The sequence below is a fragment of the Malurus melanocephalus genome, unplaced genomic scaffold (genome assembly GCF_030028575.1).
Source record: "Malurus melanocephalus ecotype Western Australia unplaced genomic scaffold, MMel_1.1 scaffold_272, whole genome shotgun sequence".
NCBI lineage: Eukaryota > Metazoa > Chordata > Aves > Passeriformes > Maluridae > Malurus > Malurus melanocephalus.
The window spans coordinates 841,154-860,399 of NW_026623504.1; the positions used below are offsets into that span (position 1 = coordinate 841,154).

The 19,246-nt window shown below is 39.0% G+C and overlaps 1 protein-coding gene across 2 annotated transcripts in view; it reads left to right on the forward strand.

The window, feature by feature from the left end:
• DACH2 (dachshund family transcription factor 2) overlaps positions 1-19,246 on the forward strand; it is a 226,220-nt gene that overhangs the window by 127,824 nt on the left and 79,150 nt on the right. For both annotated transcript variants that reach the window (XM_057376193.1, XM_057376194.1), the window contains exon 3: positions 17,704-17,835. In XM_057376193.1, coding sequence (XP_057232176.1) covers positions 17,704-17,835 — 132 coding nt within the window. The remainder of the gene's footprint in view (positions 1-17,703; positions 17,836-19,246) is intronic.

Below are 19,246 nucleotides of genomic sequence, written 5' to 3' on the forward strand. Positions count from 1 at the left end.
CCAGGGGATCTGCCCTGGCTGTGGGACATCCTCCCCTCCCTYACCTGGCCATGCACCAGCAGCATCAGAGGCAGGGTCAAGGTGCATTAAAACAACCTCAAGGACATGGCTTGATTTCCAGTTAAACTTGTTAATTTATTTTATATAAACCAGCCATTGAGGCACAGCTTTAAGCCTTCTTGCCTGTTCGAAATGTGTTTTTCTAAAGAACCAATGTATTTGGAGGGCCACGTACAGCTAAATGGACAGACCATTGGAATAATTCTTCTTAAAAAGTTTGTATTTCACCAAAATGTATTTCACCAATCTGTGTACCCAATTATTGAGGCAGTTAGTTTACATCCCCGGTACACCAAGTTATGTCATATTCTGAGGAGTTCAGCACTTGCAATGATTCTGGCTCTTCCATAAGGAATGTTACTCTCTGTAGGATAACTTTACAGTGCAAGGAGCAACCTATGGGCTTGGATTGCTCATGGGTTGTACCTTTGAGCAGACTGAAGTGTGGTAGAACATCACACTGACCATGTATGAAGGCTTCTGTGCCATCAGGAGAGTGAAATTCCACCAGGCAGTTCCTGGGAGAAGCCTGCACATCCACCTGAACTCCATCAATATCTGAGGAGCACATCCAGGCYCAGCTCAAAGCTCAAAGTAAATTATCCCAGCATTTATTTATTTATTCATGCTGTTAAAAATGCCCTTTGTTTCCCCATTTTCGCTGAACTTTCTGCCTACTCCTGCAGATCCTCTGCACTTTATTCCCGTGGTCAAGCACTTGCCATTTTTCTCTCTCCTGTTGCCTTTTTTGCTCCTTGGACCCCGAGTGCAGCGAGCTGGGAAGGGCTGGACCCTGAAAAAGGATCAKAGGTGACACCAGGGATGGCAGGAACAGCAAGGAGATGCTGTGGGGTTGCTCTGCAGGCAGCAGGGCAGGGATTGGGATTTGGGCAGGAGGATTGCAGGGTTTAGAGTGATGCAGTCCATGATTTATGGACAATTTTGGGTCGTGTTTGCGGTCGTGGAAGTTGCGAGCACATTKGTTAGCACAAGTCGTTTATTTTCTTCCCCTTGTTTTGTCCAGCCTTTCAGACAACTTTCATTATGCTAATGTAATTAATAGACATGTTAAAAAGCAGGATTAGGGCAGTTTATTTTGGGAATGTCTGCTTTGCTTTTTTTGCTTTTCTTCTCCATGCTGCCACTCCACATTTCRCCACTAATGCTAAAAGAACCTGCTTTTCTTCAATTCTTTCTGGCACAGAAGGGCTTTCCTGTATTTCTCTGCCTCATTGACTCTCCATCTCATTTAAAAATCTTTGCTGAAGATACATCTTTTTCCCCTTGCTTGACCCTCATAATTTTTCTCTCTCTGCTGTTATTTTAGTATGTAATTTTACTTTTAAAAGAGCTGATGGCCCTTCATTGGAGAAGGGGCAATCAATGAATTATGTGCTGATTGTGTATATTCTTCATYGTATTCTTGTATTTCATTGTCCAGACCATAGCAGTTGATACATGTTTTTGTTTCACCTTCTTTTGGGTGTCATTTTAATAATTGAAAGAAAATTCAATCTTTTTTCATCACGAAAAAAGAATAAAGGAATGAATCTGTACCTGCTTAATGTCATTCACAGCAGTAAATGGCCTTGCTGAGGAAACAAAAGCTTGAGCAAACTCAACGTGGGTTGAGCAAAGGAAGTGAATGGGTTACCTGAATAATTTTCAGTTCATGTCACCAAACCATCAGCCAGCAGCATTTAGAGGTGCTAAACTTCAATGAAAACTCACCAAGAACTTCTGAAATACTTCTTTTTGTGATACCAAACTTTTTGAGAGGGCAACTTCTGTAACAGCTTTGACAAGAGAAGTTTTTGAGGCTCACCTTGGTCCTTCTCACCAGATGTGAAGGGGAACTTTGCAACTTTTTGTGCAATTTGTCATTAATACTAAGTTTGCAGGAGTGAGGTTTAGAGAAAGAAGATCCCAGCTATGGTAAATATGGTCAGTTGTGGCAACACAGAGGTGTGGTTTATGTGCAGGTAATCGATGTCATCCTTTGCTCTCAGATGTAGACAGATATTTCTTGTAGATTGGTTCTGTGGTCTCCTTTCATGTGAATTAAGGAAAAAAAAAGTCACTGCTGACCACTTCATCAAAGGCACCCATCCAGGCCAACAGGAGTGATCTCTCCAAGAAAGATGAAGAGCAGAAATTTCCAGTGAAGGGCATTGTTCTTTGTACCAGTTCACCTCATCTACCATCACGCATAATTGACATTATCCCGTTTCTCATCCGCCCCTGTACCCAGGTGCTGGGTGGGGAGAAAGGGGTGAATAGGAGACATAGAGTTTATAAAGCAAAATTAGGGGAATTCCATGTCCTGAGTGTTTTATGTGCTGCAATATTATTTAGAAGCCTTTCAGTTAYTTCAATTTAATAATTTCTGAAAAAAAGAGCAAGCAATAACACATTATTGGCAAGGGAATGTCAGCCAGCCAAAACCAAAGAGAGACTGCCTTGCACTCTGAAAATGCTGATTGCACTTTCTGTGAAGCCAACAGCAAAAATATGATTATTTTATTTCTTACTTTTGGTAAACAATGTAATTAATGATTCTCTCATTGGCTAATGCTGTGCCTGCAGTGTTACAGATGAACGTGTTCACATTTGACTGTCAGAGCTCCCAAAGCTTGGAAGCCAGCACTCAATTTTGTAAATGTAACCCAGCGAGAAGTTATGATGCCTTTTCAAACTCCTTAGCAAATTAAAAGGGCAGYTCTTACAGCAATAAACATTATTTACTAACTTTTAAATGTCCTCAGCAGTGAATTGTATTGCAGAATGTGTCAGAGTCCCTYTGGCAGTGCCAGGAGATTTGGTACCCAAAGAACTTCTGTCACTCTGCTTGGGCCAGAAATCTGTGACATGAAGGGCTCCTGCTTCAAAGATTTCATTCCTGGTGAAACAGCAATTATCTTACTGCAGTTTGGAAATGGAGTTGGTCCCTTTGCTAGAATTGCAGCAGAATTTGGTGAGGAATATCTCCGCARTGAGCTGGGTACTGCCTTACCTGTGCAGATAAGAGACGTGCAGAATTCCTGAGCTCTGCTTCATTGTGATCATTTTCTTCCTTACTGATTTCAAGATACATGACAACTTTTATTGTTTCTTACTTTAAAGTATTGACATRAGAAATCCTGATAAAGCTGGTTTCATTTCTCCCTAGGAGAGCACAGGGAAGGAAGCTGCTGTAACTGCAAAAGTGCTGCTCTCAAAATTTAGTGTGAACTATCCCAAAGTGTCCTCAACTTGCTATTAATAGTTTTCCAAACTCCTAAAAGTGGATWGCCAAAATATTTATTTCAATGGGTATTTTTATTAAACCAGACAGCATTATTACTGCCACAGATTAAAGRCCTATAATGTGACTTTAATACTGTTATTAGATGTTAATGTCTTAGGAAAGCACTTTGAAGATGAAATAGTTCTCATTTCCTTTTCYCCATAATTATCCTAATATGTCAGGGGACAGCACATCTTTGCATCTTTGCCTCCTGTTCAGTTTGGCCAAATAGAAAAGAAAAGAATGTAAACCATTTAGTCACCTGTGGGTACAGTTGGAAGTGATGAGTAAATCCAATTGAAATCCAGTTGTACAGATCTCCCTCCCCTTCAGTTTCTGTTTTCACTGTGTAAAACAAGAACTGGCAGTAGGTTGTCCAGTTTCCAGGATTTCTGGTGGGAATTATTCATGATAGCTTTGTTATTTCTGCAGTTTGAAACACCATTTCCCCCATCATTGGTGTTGTTATGCTCATCATTGCGCATTTTTTCAGGAAGGGAAAAACAACTCATTTCCTGCAGGGAGTTTGTTTTCTGCACTTACAACTGGAGATTAAATATTTTTTGCTCAAGGACAAAAATATTGAACCTTCTGGACAAAAGTGAAATAATGATGTCTTCAGTGAATTGTTTTGCAAGGTGTGGGCACCAGGAGCCAGTGAGATCCCTGTGCCCCTCCAGGGCTGGGTTTTGGTCCTGCTGCACCTTCCTGTGCTCCTGTTTTGCTTTGGGAAATTTCCATMGTCGAAAAGAAAACAAAAGAAAACCTCACAGTGATCATTTCTGCTCTCTGGCTGTTATTTTTTAAAAGGTGCAGTTATTGATGTCTCCATAGCAGATGGTGTGATCCCATGGTGCCTCTTATAAAATGTGATATATAAGCATATACCTCAATAGTTCAGTGTTGGTAATATAAATCAGTCTTATGATATCCTCCACAGGCTGGTCCTTTTATATTCCTACTAAGGACCAAATTAATCAAGCACTGTTTTGCTTAATTTTTGCTTTWTAGTTTTCTGGTTTCTATTTGKTAGAAGTTAGTTTTTATCCATAAATAAGAGCTTGTTTTTCAATAAATTCTTTATAGCACAGAGCCAGACACAAAAGATTATGAAGGATTTATTTATTTCTTTGTTGAAGAAGCACAGTATTTTGAAACTTGAGAGTTGGAACACTGAAGATTCGACTTAATTTACCATACTTCTGAATTACTTGTATAGCATTCTATTAATAGGTTTAATTCTATTTTTTTTCTGTCACTCAGCACCTTTCTGATATATCATATAAAGAAGCTTTCTGATTCTTGGGCTTCCTTCTTTGGAAATGCCCATAACCCCAAATTCCATAGTTTAATCTGCATATAGATAAATTTACACCTTCTTTGCAAAAGGTGTAAAAAGCCAGATGYAGATTTTTGCTGTATAATTAATGTCGTACATTTTTGTGTCCTTCAGGGGATGTGCAGAACAGCAAACGTTCAGYTGCTAAAACAAAAGAAGTTTTTATTGAACTTTCATGGGCTTGATGTCTTAAGGGTGGAGAAATGAAAATATTCCTGGCTTCAAGAAGAATCAAAGCGTTTCAATGCCTGGAGAAATAAAACTGAGGAGAAGCAGGAATTACACATTGGGTGTTTGTTGATCAACATGTCTGTTGAGAATGAAAGCCTATATATCTACTTTTTACATAAATATGTATAAWATGTAAAACAACCCCCTCCATGTGGGGTGGATCAGCAGCCTCTCTCAAATTAAGTTTACATTTTAGCTAATATCCAGTGTGCTTCCATGGCTTCCATACTGTCCTTGAAAACAAGGTATTTTAACCCTCTTCCCAACACCTTTTCTGTGTAAAAATGAGTTGTCTTCTTAGATTTTTATTATTTTTCTGGCAGTTTCTAATCCTTCTGCTTCGAGGCAGGGATTTTTAAGCATCAGGTTTGCTGTGGTGTGGATCAATAGTGACGGGCATTTGAAGCTGGGTGGCATCTGAAGGATGAGGCTGAGGATGTTGGATTTTTTTTTTGGTGCTAAGGAACAAGCCAGGTTTATTTAGGATGTGTGCTGCGATCCTGCAGGTGGGCTCAGTGAATAAAAAGATTACAATATTTGTAATATTTGTAATATTTGAGAGTGACATAGCTGAAACATTGCTGGGTGCAGGTGTTCAGTCCCAGCTCAGCTGGGTGGGGTTTCTGCCCTGAACCACGGTCCAGGTGGGCTCAGCAAATCATTTATTGCCTCAGCAGCAGAAATGTGGTACAGAATGTAATAAATAACAGAAAAAGGTGGAATAGGCCATGTCCTTCTGAAACAGAAGAGGGGAAAATTTGAGGTATTTTCTGTTTTTAAGAAATGAAGGGTGTAAAGAAGGAATGGGTGCTTGGTGTGGTTTTTGGCTGGATTTTGGAGAGCAAACGGCCGCGGTGTTTTTGGGTTGGGCTTTAAGTGGCCCTGGAGAAAGGAACAGAGAGAAAAGTGTAGGGAATCACCTCTTCCTTCCCACTTTTCTTTTAGGGTTTGTGGTCAGGTGTGTCTCCATCAATTATGATAAATACCCAACCTTGTATCTTGGGAAATAACTCTTTCTCAGCTCTTTATCCCTGCTAAAACACAGTAATAGAATAATTTGAAAGTCAGAGCAGGAAATTCTTCCCTTTATATGATTTCTGTAGAGTTTCTAAGGCCAAATGGTTGTATAACTCAGATACAATATTTTTTTTATATTTTTTGGTCATTAATTTTCACCAAAACTCGAAGCAGGCAGTTTTGAAGCTTTAGGGTTGGGGCATTTCCTGGAATCACTGATTTTTGTCAGGGCTCATGGAATGCCTTTGGAAATTCTGACTATGTTGCCTGCTAAGTGGTTTACAGGTTTCTGCAGTTCTGATGGCCAGTGATAAATAATTTTTTCTAACAATAGTAATGATTTAAGCATATTGCTTTAATGAGTGTTATCTTTTTCCTTAATTAAGCAAGTTGTCTTCAGTTAGCAAACACCATTATTGCTGGCAGATTTGAAAGTAATAGTTTGTAGATTGTAATCCATTCCTCTCTTATTCCTGTTTAGATTACAAATGTGGATGTCCTCAAGAGCTGTGAAATAATTTGGGAAAAGAATCCAATGTGCACTCTTGGTTAGGGACACAGTTCCTTGTTTTATTTGAATAATTCCAATACTTTTTCTCGGTGCTCTGCACTTTCCCCTGAAATTTCTTACTGGAAATACCGGTGGTCCTGATTTTACAGCACTAGTGGATAATAACTCTTAAATCTGCCTAARATTGGGAAAATCTATTCTTAAAATAGTTTATATACATCTAGCCTTAACAACAGGATTTAGACATGACCCGACTTCATTCCAGTGAGAAAAAAAATCTGGCCAAATACTTCAGATGTTTTTCCAAATGTTGGTACATATTAAAGTCTTTTTTTGGTACATGTTAAAGTCTTACCAAACTGTTAAAATCTTCAACCAATTCATTTCAGTCATGATMCGGCCTAAAGTTGAAGTATTTTATAAAAGCTAAACAATGCCAAATGCATTTGGCTGAGATCAAAAACCAAATCTATTTGTTCTCTTTCATCTTCAGTGTTCCATTTCCTAGGAGTGTGACCTTAGTCAAACATCTATTAAAGTTAGCTTTTGATCTTACTCTTTACTGAAAAAAAAAAAAAAAAAGAAGGGAAAAAAGTCAATCTTTAGAATTTTCTTCCCGAGACAATCACAGTATTGTGTTTTAATGTTCCAGGAGCGTGTGAGTAAATAGGATTCTCTGATGTATGTGATAGAGCAGTGGCTAAATGGGACAATCATTTTTGTGTCAGAGACAAGAATCAAAAGGTAGCATTCTTCAGAAGCTGTTAACTGGAAAAATCCCCCCAGGTCAGTGGAAACACGTTAACTGGTCAATGTGCTGCATTTTTGGGTCCTTTGATGAAAATGCCTTGTAATTTGATAACAGGTAGCTGTTCATTTGTAATACARTTTTCTCTTCACCAGTCAAAGCTGCCTAGTGATTAATCAGTAAAGAGGTTAATTTTCTTCTCGAGTATGAGCAGTTTGGTGGCTTTTTGAAAGAAATAAGGACCAATTATTTATTTCCTGAAGAGAATATAAATAAGTTTCTTGGTCATCTGTAAGTTSCTTCACATTAGGGGAGTCTGTCTCACATCCATCCTCAGCCTAAAGGAAGTGAGTAGGTTTTCTTAAATACATACCAGTTCCTAAAAATACACAGGGGAATAAAACTGCAGTTAGGATTTGTGTTTAACATACTGAACTGCTCAGCTACTAATTGATAAATGTCTGTTAGATCTGCTCTCATCTAATAGTGCTGCTGTTAGGGAAATGTCAATTAAAGGATATGGCAGATAAATGCTGAAAAGATTTATTTAAAAGAAACATATACGGAAGAAGCAGAATTTTTCTTTTTAATAAAACTTTAAAATTGACAGATTTTGCATGTTAAGCTTCTGAAACCAGAGTTAAATGCTTATTGGGAGTGCACTGGAATATTACCTAGATAAATTTATAATAATATATAATACTGAATTTACCAAYGTGGGAAAGGCCTTAAAGTAGATTTAAAACTCTCAGCTCTAAACAGATAGCTGCAAAAAGTATTAATATTGAGAAATGGTTGAGGACTGCTAAGAACAATAAATGTAAAAGGAATGCTTGCAAGGGTTTAGTTATATAATGTGGAATTCTGGAAAAGCATGATGAATAGACACCTGCAGTATTTTTCTGAATTGRGTAAAAATATCTCAGTACATCTTGGACATAGTTTATATTAAATGCAGTYTTATTTTTAAAGTAAATTTATTTAATTTCAATTTTAAAAATCTGGAGAATCTATTTTAAAATCTGAACATACTTTGACTACTGAAATAATTGCACAAAACCTGAGCTAAAAATGTTTGTTGCCATAGTTCTAGAAGAAATGAAACTGCTATACTGGTGCAAACTTGGGAGTAAAGACCAGTGGAGTTTTTATGTAAAGATTTGCAAGGGCAAAGAGAATATTTGCATAATTTTAGATTACTCAGTGTTTCAATTCAGTAACTAAATTATTCCTCTCCTCCTCGAGCCTGCATTTGGCTTGGAGGCTGCGAGTTAATTCAGCTTGACCAATGAGCAGAGACACATCCTTTAAGATTTTAAAAATGGTGTAGTTCATCTTCTACGTGTTATTTTTATTCACCACCTGGAACAAGAAAATAAGCTTCCAGTCAGTGTCTCGGCTTTGAAAAATGTTCTTTACCTTGCACAGCGTAAAATGGAAATAGCTATTCTGGCATAACTTCATAAACAAAGGTGATATTAACCTATTGGGACTAAATTACTTGTCTCCCRTGTTATTTGTGCAAGTAAATGTGCATGAATAAGCTTTAACAAAAGTGTAGGAAAGTAACTTTAAAAACAGAGAGATTGGAGTGATCAGAAGTAAAAAATGTTTAAGAAAAGAAAGTRAAGGTGCCCCCTCCTCCATAATCAYRCTGCTCACACTCTGGCTGTGGGATCAATAGTCATTCATTTATGCCCCACAGGAAAATGGGGCTCTTTTGTTTCTTTACCTGTGGTCTGAGCATTCCCTGAGGTTAAACCTGGTTCCTGCAGCCTGTGGGCATCCTCCTCATTTCCCTGTGCAGCGTTGGGATTGCACAAATCCATCACCTTCGTAAAATCAGTGCCCAAAGCACCAGCTCGGCTCTGGGGAGGCGTCTGGGCAGCTCTGCCATGAGAATTTGCTGCTGTGCAGGTTGGAACATTGCAAGGGAGCTTGTCCTTCCTCAGGCACGGCCTTTTGGATGGTCCAGACTCTGCTGGAACTGAAAGAAACCCAGGAAATCTCATTTCTTTCTTCCAGAGAACCATGTGTGGTTCACACCCTGAATTCCATGACCATGGTGTCTTTCTGACCACAGCCAGTGCTGGTCAAGGGGTTTGGTGGCAAAAGCTGCATTCCTGAGCCCTGTGGGGACATCAGGCTGTGCCTGCTTTGGAGGAATGGGGTTTTCCACTCTCTGAAATGAAAAACAAAGCAGAAACCCAACAGGTTTTGCTGAGCCAAACACGTATAAAGAGATCATAACTTGGTAGTAGGTGGAGTCCTCACGTGAAGAGGGGCAGGTCCCTGCTCCCCCAGGTGTTGCTTTATTTTACATTTAGCAGTTAATGGAATATTCATTTGGGAATTGGTTATTCCAAGAAAATTACGTTCCTACCCCTTGGTCCAATTGCAGTAATTGCAAATGTGGTGGGGTCTTCTTGAAGCAGGAGATCCCTAACGCCAAATTCCCAAATATTTTTCACTGTGAGTAAGTTGTAGGTTTTCAAATGGTCTCAAAACACTAATATTTTGCCTTAATTCTGCAAAGTGGTTGTAGGTCTCAGAAGAATATTCCAGGAATTTCTGTTCCTAAGTGACACTGCTTTCAAACTTGAATCCTTTGAGGCCGTGTTAATTAAGAGCCATTTGGAGAGGAGGGTCTGGGCTCTTCCATTGCGTAGATTACTGTGCTTCAAATATTACATTTTCATGAGTTTTATGAACTGGCCACAGATTTCTCAGCCTCWAGTAACTAAGTATGATCATAACATTTAGTTTCTGTTCTGGCAGGGTCTTGAAAATGGCTCATGTGGAAGCAGCAGCATGTAGGAGATGATTTTACAAACATGCAAACCATGCTTTTACAATCCAGCCTCTACCAGAAATGCAGATCCTGGCAGCATGTTGAGGTTTTTTTTATGAAATGCTGCAGCGTGGTGAATTTATGGAACTCACAATTCACTTAAAATCCTTGAAATGCAGTGTTTTCAAATGGTGGATTGAGACAGCTGGAATGGAGCTGTCCCTGTGTTGTCTGATACTCAACAAATATTTGTCTGGTGTTTTCCAGTCACCACTAGGAAGCAGCTCGAAATCACTCACAAAGATATCCTTATTCTCAGAAGACCTTCCAGCCCAATTAATTCTACAAACTCGAGAGATTTGTGCCACCTYCAGATAAGCTCTCAGACTTTCTGGTACTTGGCTGAAAGAGCTTCCAAAAACTTCTGCAGTTTCCCTGTTATTACTGCTTATAGACAGGGGCTTGAAACCCACAGAAACCGATGTAATGGGGAAGGAATAAATGTGGAGAAAGAAGAAACAACAGGAAATTCTGATTTCAGATGGCAGCACATGCACCATGGCAGACTTTTGTGATTATAGTGAATTTACAGAACATCCATGGTGAATATCAGGACTATAGGTTTAATACATTAATAATTTTAGGTTCCCAGGAACCCAAGAATATTCTAAAATGGATAACAAAGTCCTGCAGTTAGAGGCAAATGCTGATGGTAACCACCCCTTCTTTCCTGTGGCTTCTGAATTGTTAGCATTTTGGAGTTAATATATTTTCGTKAAATTGGAATTTACWTTGTGWTGCTCTCAGGGAGGTAATTTAAGAKRTTTCTGGTTTAGTTTTTAATTTTTCAAGTCCTTATCTCATAGAACTGCAATCTTCAGTCTGTGACAGCATTTTGAAAGCATAAGCAGATCATTTGAGAGTTTGGGTGATGATGAGCATTAGTTTAACTTCTCTTATCTGTAGTGAAATGAGAGTTTCTGCATGAATTTGTCACTCTCTTCATGTTTAAAAACACTGTTTAAACACACCCCATATTGTAAGTTTCCATTTTATGTTGAAAAGTTTCAATGACATGACTTAAATTTAATCAGATGTTCATCAAAGAATGCAAAAGTTATCAAATGATTGTGATTTTTTTGGTGATAATTCAATGTCTGCTGTGCCTGGCATGTGCTTCCATCTTTGGGAAGCTGCACATCCAAAGTGGGGTGGTCAGTCAATCAAATATACAGAAGGAGGTAAAGGTCACAGTAGTGCAGAATACTAAAAGTATTACGCATTACARCCTTGACAAATCATTCTCATGACATAGATTGTAAAAAAGAGCAGAAAATGTCACAAAATTAATCAATTCTCATGAGACCCACTGGAGGAACGAAGGATCAAAAGTAATGTAACCCTCTCAGTGCTTTTCAGAGTTCTGATTTTCCTGTTTCCCTCCATCAGGGGAAGCTGCAGTTTAGTTTGATGTGAGATGCAGGTGGTTTTTTTTGGGTAGGAATTCAACTGTAAAATCCACAGCTGGGTTTTGCAGTGCATCAGCTCAAACTGGAATGCTCATCTTACAGATCGAGGTGCAAATTGCAAATCTGGGATTAAAATTTCTGTTTGCTTCAAACTGAGCCCCTTGGGTCTGGACAGGAGATCGGACAGCTCTTGGGTCTTCATCTTTATGGGTGGAGGATGTGAAGTATCTCAGGTACCTGATGGAAAATGTTCACGTTAAGAATGTTTTCAGTGTTTCGGGTGGATATCAGGGAGGATAAGATCAGGACAGTGGTTCTGAGTGGGGTGAGAATTTGAAATAATAGACAGACATGGGATGGGAGCATCTGGAACTCCCAGATTTGTCAGAATCAGGATTTTTGCTGCTGCCTAAATTGGTGTGAAATTAGAGAGTGACAACCTGTTGCTTCTGTGAATTGTTCCACAGCCTCACAGAAGGAGCTCCTGTGGGTTCCTGCTCACCCCAATTCAATCTCACTGTGTGGAAAAGGGTTAAAACTGCAGGGCAATGGGTGCTCAGCCTGGGAACATTGAAAATATAAAGAGGCACAGCTTTGTGAGAATAAAGGATTCTGTGAGCAGCTCAGAGACTCCATGCTCTGTTCCCACACTGTTATAACAGAGTGGCAGGGATGTTTTGATGTTTGAGGGTTTTGTTCTTGTTTATGCTCAGGTGAACTTTTGCGTGAAATTGTATTTTAAAGTAAAGYGAGCAGGCGCGCCACGTGAAACAGAAATCACTGGGATTGCAAAATCGAGCCATCAGAAATTCAGAGAGGTTTGTGCAATGGTGATTCTGATCCTTTGAGCACTTGGCARAGTCTTTAAATTATATTATCAGTGTTTTCCTCGTTGTGGATGATGATAGAGCATCCCTTGACCTGTGTGGGAACCAGGGTTGTGGGATGGGGAGAGCTGTCCATGGGTTTGTCCCCATCCATCACCTGCAGGACRGGAAKTTTCCTAGGGAATATTCAGRSACTGCACAAAAGCAGRGAATCAAGTCCCTCAAGAAAAGACTGTGACATTTTCAAGCTGACTGGAGCTTCTCTGTGAAAGATTTAATTTCTCACAATTCCTGGCAGATATGAGTAATATTTGTTTGGATTTTCTCCCCCTCAGTAGGATTCTTTTGCCACAGTATGATGTTTTTGACATTTTAAAGTGGTGGTATTTAAAAATGTTAGGCCACTCAACATTTTTAAATATTATTTGAAATATTTTGGTAAGGATCATCTTCAGTAGTCTCTCAACTTTCATTAACTGMATGTGTTTAGAGAATCCAAGAATTCCTGACTGGTTGGACTTGGAGAAGACCTTAAAGATTATCTCATCCCACCCTCTGCCATGAGTTGCTCCAAGCCCTGTTCAAATAAAGCAATTAGTCTTTATTTTCTYTTTTGCCTTGACCATGCAGCACTTTAAATACTGAATTTCAAAATTTTTCCTCTAAAAATCAGCTCTTGCTGTCATTTGGGGTGTTTTCCTGTGGCAAAATGGGAAGGAGCGTATTTTTGAAATATGGTTGTACTATCAGAACAACTGGCTGCAGGTGTAAGAGCAGATTCAAGGAGCTCTGGTGTTGTGATGGATTCCTTGGCTGTTGGCTGCCCTGGATCTCATCCTGGGCTCCTCTTCCTCACCAGTTGCTCACCATTCCTCACCAGTTGCTCACCATTTCCTCACCAGTTCCTCCCTGAGTTCTGTCCATGGTTCACATGGATGGATTATTGGGATCATTCCCAGCTGCAGCCAGGGGATCTTTGCAGAGAGCATTAGAGCTGAACCTTCCTGCAGTTTCTGGCTGAGTCAGTTCACAAACATGAAAACAWTCTAAAATAACACAAATTTCGAGTTTGGGCCCGTCTCCAGACTGCTTTGGGACTTTGGGCATTTTTCTGTTCCTATCCAAGAATTTGGTTTCACTGYCCTTTGTGTGGTAGCTGGGTTTCACCTCCCTGTTTATCACTGAGCAAGGGCAATTCATTTCTGCCACACAGAAACCTTCACTTTCTAATGTTATTTTTWAAATTAATTAGTAMAATTTTGCAGGMATTCTGAAAATGTAACATATATTAYASTTATTTACTCCTACTAATTTTCTTTAAAGCAAGCATATCCTTTTCAATCTTGAAAAGCCTAATTTGTTGGAGGTTCCAGGATTGTTTTCTCTGTTTACAATATGACATTTCATAGTCCCAGATATTTTGTGGTTGCTGTTTTAGCACAGCAGGCTTGACCCATAGCAGCTTTGGATGCAAATAATAAACAAGCCCATGCACAATGCTTGACTGTTACACTGAAATAATATGGCACAGTTAAACTGGGTTTCATTTTTCCTTTTGAATATTATTAATTGCAATGTGTTGACTGTTAATTTAATTAAATGTTTTGTTTTAATATAAAGCCATTTTTCAGTTCACTGACTTCACCATTTCATTTAATTAATTGCAAACCTCAAGATTTGATTACTCATAGTTCTCCTTTAGTTAATTTACTCGTTCACAGTTTTGACAGAAAAGCTTTCAAACTAATATGAAGGAGGGGCACTGACTAATCAGGAAACTAAAAAGAAACAGCTGTGGCTGGAGGAGAGATCAGCAGATAATCAGGGTCACCTGAAAAGCTCAGGCCTTTTGCATTCACTATAAAAACCCCAATTTTCAGTGGCTGGACTTTGGTTGAASGTGGAGGATCTGCTTGCCCTCAAGATGCCAGATGTACCTCAGCGCAGGAATTCATCAAGTTTTGGTTTCCTGGGTTTTCCAGRAGGGGTTTGTGCTGTCTCTGGAGGTGAGGACACTGTCCCATTGTCCCTCCCGTGCTGTTGGGGTGTCAGACCATTTATTTGTTTGACAATAAACACCCCCAGTTTATTTCCTGGGTGCTCTGTGGCTGATCGCAGCTGGCAGAACTTAACTGCAGCAAGGAAAATTTCCAGTGCAAATGGACAGGAAAAACCAGGAGCTTTCAAGTGTGTAATCCAGGCTTTTCCTAGAAACCCTTTTTTTTTTGGTTTTTAGGTGGAAGTAGAGGGACACATGTGTGTGTTAGAGAGATCTCCAGGACATTTCTCTAAGTGAGGTTCTGCTGCTGATAATGATTCTTCCAAGAGCATGGAAATGATTCTTGTGGTTTTTTTGTAGACCTTTAGATAAGTGAGTTGAGGAATAGCCCTCTTCTCCACAGCCAGCCCGAGCTGAGTCAGTTATAGAAAGGAGTTTTATTATAGTTAAATTAAATAATAGCTCCAGGAATGTTAACCATGGTGGTACTTTAATTGAAGATTATGCCAGTTGGTGATTCTCTGCCCATTTCCTGCCATCGTTTCAGTCAGAGCACCCCCTTAGTGCTGAACCCATTTGCTTCAGCCTCAATATTATTGTTTCTCAGAAATGCTGAAGAATTAGTGTGTTGTTTTTAAGATGCCTCAGACAAATTCTGTGACTTTCAGTYCAAGCAAGAAATTCTAAAGACTGGGGAGTGAGTGAGAGAATCAAGGCTTTGCTGGCCCTGAGCTTAGGGATAATTTTGGTTTTATCTTCAAGCTCGTGCCTGGCTGTGCAGGACCTTGGTGCTTTCTGCTCTAGGATCGTATTTTTTACTCTCGAAACTTGTTCTGCTGAAGTGCAGTGACTTTGGTGTGGCAGATGGCACAGCACAGTTTCCTGATACATCACTGTTTCTTGGCTGGTGTCCTTGTGGCAGCTGTGTCTGGTTAGGGAGCTCAGAAACGCCTGACAATAATTACCTTTAATTTCTGCAGGCGGCATCGTGCTGATTTGGGGACTGTGTTTATTATTTTTTGTTTGTTCCTTGGTACCTTTCTGCCTTCATTAYACTTCTGGTACAAATGTTCAATGGAAGGTTTTAGGGGATTTTTTTTCCTTTTTTTCTTTTTTAATRCGGTCCCCTGGCTAMCTTTTTTTCTTGTCTTTTCTTTGAACCTTTTGCTAAAGATCTGAATTTATTTTTCCTTCTTTATTTACCTTCTTATAAGTAGTTGCTTTTCTGTTTTGTGTATTTTATTAAATTTTATGATTTCTAATCTATATCAAGAAGCTGTGTAAATACTGACCCTGATGAGAACACTGCCATAGTGGTTTATCTCTACATACTTGGGAACATACGAATGATAATATGTTAGAAATCTCCACATTCAGATGTTTTATTTTTGTAGCCATTAAAATGAATGTGAATGCTTAGCAAATTGATTAAAAATACAAAGTGAAAAGTGCTGGAAATCTTGAAAACAGTCAAATCCTCAGAATTGTGATGATGCTTGTGGGTTTTTTTGCTTCCTGCGAATAAGGTAAAATTCACTTCAAGAACAATTCCACTTCCTTTCCCTAAGAAAAGAAAAAGTGAAAAAGTTTGCGAACTATTCCATCTTCTCCAGAAAGTCTGTGGAGAGTTTTATCATTGAGGTTGTATTGTGTGATGGATTAAGTGAGAATGTGTGAGATAAAAACAGGAGTTTAAACAGCAGAATATTGTATCTGCCTGTTAAAAAACCTGCAKCATTTGTAAAAGAACATAAAGGGTGTTGAAAAAAGTTACAGCACAGTGATCTTTTGTGTGAAATTAGGGCTGTCTTGAATAACCTAAAAAACAAGATTATTGGTGATGTTTTCAGGATTTACTTTTATGTGGTTGTACTTAGTGTGTATTAATAATGCAATTAATACAATTTTTCCTGAATCAGTGGTAAAACAGTAACAAATGCCTRATTCTTGTGGGTTAGATGTGGGGTGTGTGAGTGCAGCTGGGTTTTGTGGATGTTGGATGGGGTGGAGGAGGACAGACAGCCCATCCTCATCCCCAGTTTACTGATGTTAATCAGAATATCTTTGAGCTTGACCCAAGTGCTGAATCCATCTGTGATAGTCACTGTCCCTCTCCATGCAGCTGGAGTCTGGATTGCTTCCTTTTTAACTCCTATTAAAATAAGGAGAACTTTGTGAAGCCCAGCAGAGCWAATCTGAATGTCAAATTCGTAGCAGCTTTTAAAAGGGTGTTGTAATTTATGGGTAGGGTGTGAAAATTATTAGTTCCCTTTAATCAGTGTCTCCATCTCTCAGTAAGCAATACTTTCCAGGAGAGGATCATTTCATTCTGGTTTGATGGATGATCCTTTAGTGGGGTGATGGAACATGCACCACCACCAAAAAGTCACAGCTTTTAATAAATGCATTYCAGTGATTCTGTGGAACTAGGGAGCAAATTATAAAAGCAAATCTTACTGTTCTGGGGGGAAGAGTAAACCCATTTAATCCATAACTGAGTGAATAAACAGCTGTACCTGGAGAGATAGTTTTGGTKATATGGCCATAGCTCTTGGATTTTCCTGCAAGAACTTCAGATTATGTTCAGTCACATCTTGCCCAGAGTAAAAGTAACTGGATACTGGCTGAAAGAAAATCTGATTCTTTACTTACTAAGTCAAGATGGTAAAACTTTAAAACTTTGCACTTAAGGAAAAAAAAACAACTGGGAACCTAACAGAAAATCATGATAATTATGTTAACCTGTAGCCTGATGTTACTCTGCTTCTTCATTTGAAAATCTTCTACCAAACTCCCCTTAATTCTGTATTTTGTGCTGATCTTGAAGGTCTCTCAAAGGGGGATTGATTTTGTGATCATCCATATTGTGATTTTCTACTCATTTCCAATATAATATTTTCCAGTAACAATAATATTAATCCAAACCAACAGATTCCCAAAAAGGCAGAATAATAATTGGGTACTTAATAGAACAATCAGTGCTGTACTATTACATGTTAATTGSCTTCAAACTGTTGAAATTAAGGAATACTGTATCCTACTCTGCGTTTGTGTAAATTTTGTTGCAGCTAAATAAGTCAACCAGAAAGTGATCAAAGTGACGAGGTGATCAAAGTGTTGGGAAATTATATTTAAAAGTATAATCAAAAGGGATACCATTAAATAAATATTTCCTTATGCTGTACATGTTTAAAATAGAAATAAACATGAAGGTTTGGGGTTTTTTTTAATTCTTAGAATGGTGTATTGGAGTAACTTGACTTTAAAATAAAGATGGGTGTTCAGGATAGCATTAATTAAGTGGCCTAAAAATGGGCATTGAATTCATGTGACTCTTTCTTGCTGAAAGGGAACGTTCTGTTCATGCTTTGCAGTGCCACATTGTGTAACATGACACTGAATATTATTTATTTATCTTTTCTCAGGTCTGACAGCAGCTGCCATGGCAGAGGCGATGAAGCTGCAGAAAATGAAACTCATGGCCATGAACAGCCTCCATGGGAGTGGAAGTCAAAATGGAACCGAGTCAGAGAATGAGGAGCTCAATTCTAATGCAGGTAAGGGATGCTGTGCTCCTCAGCTGCCCTGGAGCTCTCCACACCTGCATCTCAAATTTTTGGGCTCTTGTAGTTGGTAAGCTTTGCTCTGCCAGTGTTGCATCAAAATCAGTGCTCTCCCTCCTCCATATTCCTCCAGTTTTCCCCTTAGCAGCTCCCTTCATCATTCTCTGAAAAATACTGGTGGAGGATCATCTTCATTAGGGTTAGATACTTTGAAAGTTCCCCATAAATACACCTGGAGTAACAAAAGATTTCTCTGTTGGCAGTAACACAGTCTAGGGTTTTCCAGTAAATGATGGGAAGTTTCCAAAAGATCAGGTTGTTGGAGAAAGATGAGCTGGGGAATGCTCCATCACCAGGTTTATGGCTTTTTCTGCATTTTGGATGTTTGCAAAGCACAGCTCTGAWGGAGGGTTGGGATAATCCCTTTGCTGTGGTTGGAATTACTTTGGACAGGAGGCCCTGGCACAGAGCTCAGGCTCTGCTGTAGAAGTGTTAATACAAATCTGAACCAAACTCTTCAAGTCCCAGCTCCCCAAAAATAGGGCTCAAAGATGAAGTCAAAATGGATTTTTTAGAGGGGAAGTATTTGTTTATTCTGTTGTCCTTCTGTCTTGGGTAGTGTAGAGAGCCTGGAACAAGACAGAGCTGTTTTGTCTCTATTATCTGTTATGTAAATAGATAGAGAGGAAGAAATAAATAAAAATAGAGAGAGAAGATAAGAAATAGAGAGAGAAGAGAAGAAATAGAGAGAAGAGAAATAAATAAATAAATAGAAAGAGATAAATAAATATATAAAGAGATAAATAGATAAAGAGATAAATAAATTTTAAAATATATAAAAATAAATATACAAATAATTTGATGTATAGTTACGACAGGGGCAGTTTCCCTTTTCCTCACTTTTTCTTGCATCCTGCAAGACACTTTCACCACTCTGGAGGCACATGCACTGTTTGTTGGTGTTGCCATTTGGAGCAGAGAGATGCTCCATGTGCTCCCCGGGGCATCCCTCYTTTCCAAAGGCTGCTGTGTGCTGCAAAGGCATCCCACCATCCAAATGGTAATTCATTAGACCAATAAAGCAGCAGCTGGGAGGTCTTAGACTCATTTTCTAAAGGAATAACTTTGAATTCGTGACAAATTACACACGAAGCAGTCTTTCCAAAAGTGGGATTGCCTTTTGCTAATTTCGTGTGCTCATCTGTATTGAGGAAATCTGGCTTTTAACTCATGCATTGAACCTTTCCCTGGCTTCCTGTTCTGTAGGATGTGTATTTCTTATTCACCTCTCAGACTAATCAATTAGTGCACATTGAATTCAGGAAAAAAAGCACTTAAAAAGCTTGTTTAGTGGTTGTAACTCCTACAGTCTGTGTATAGWTCAGAATGGATCCTGAAGGTTCAC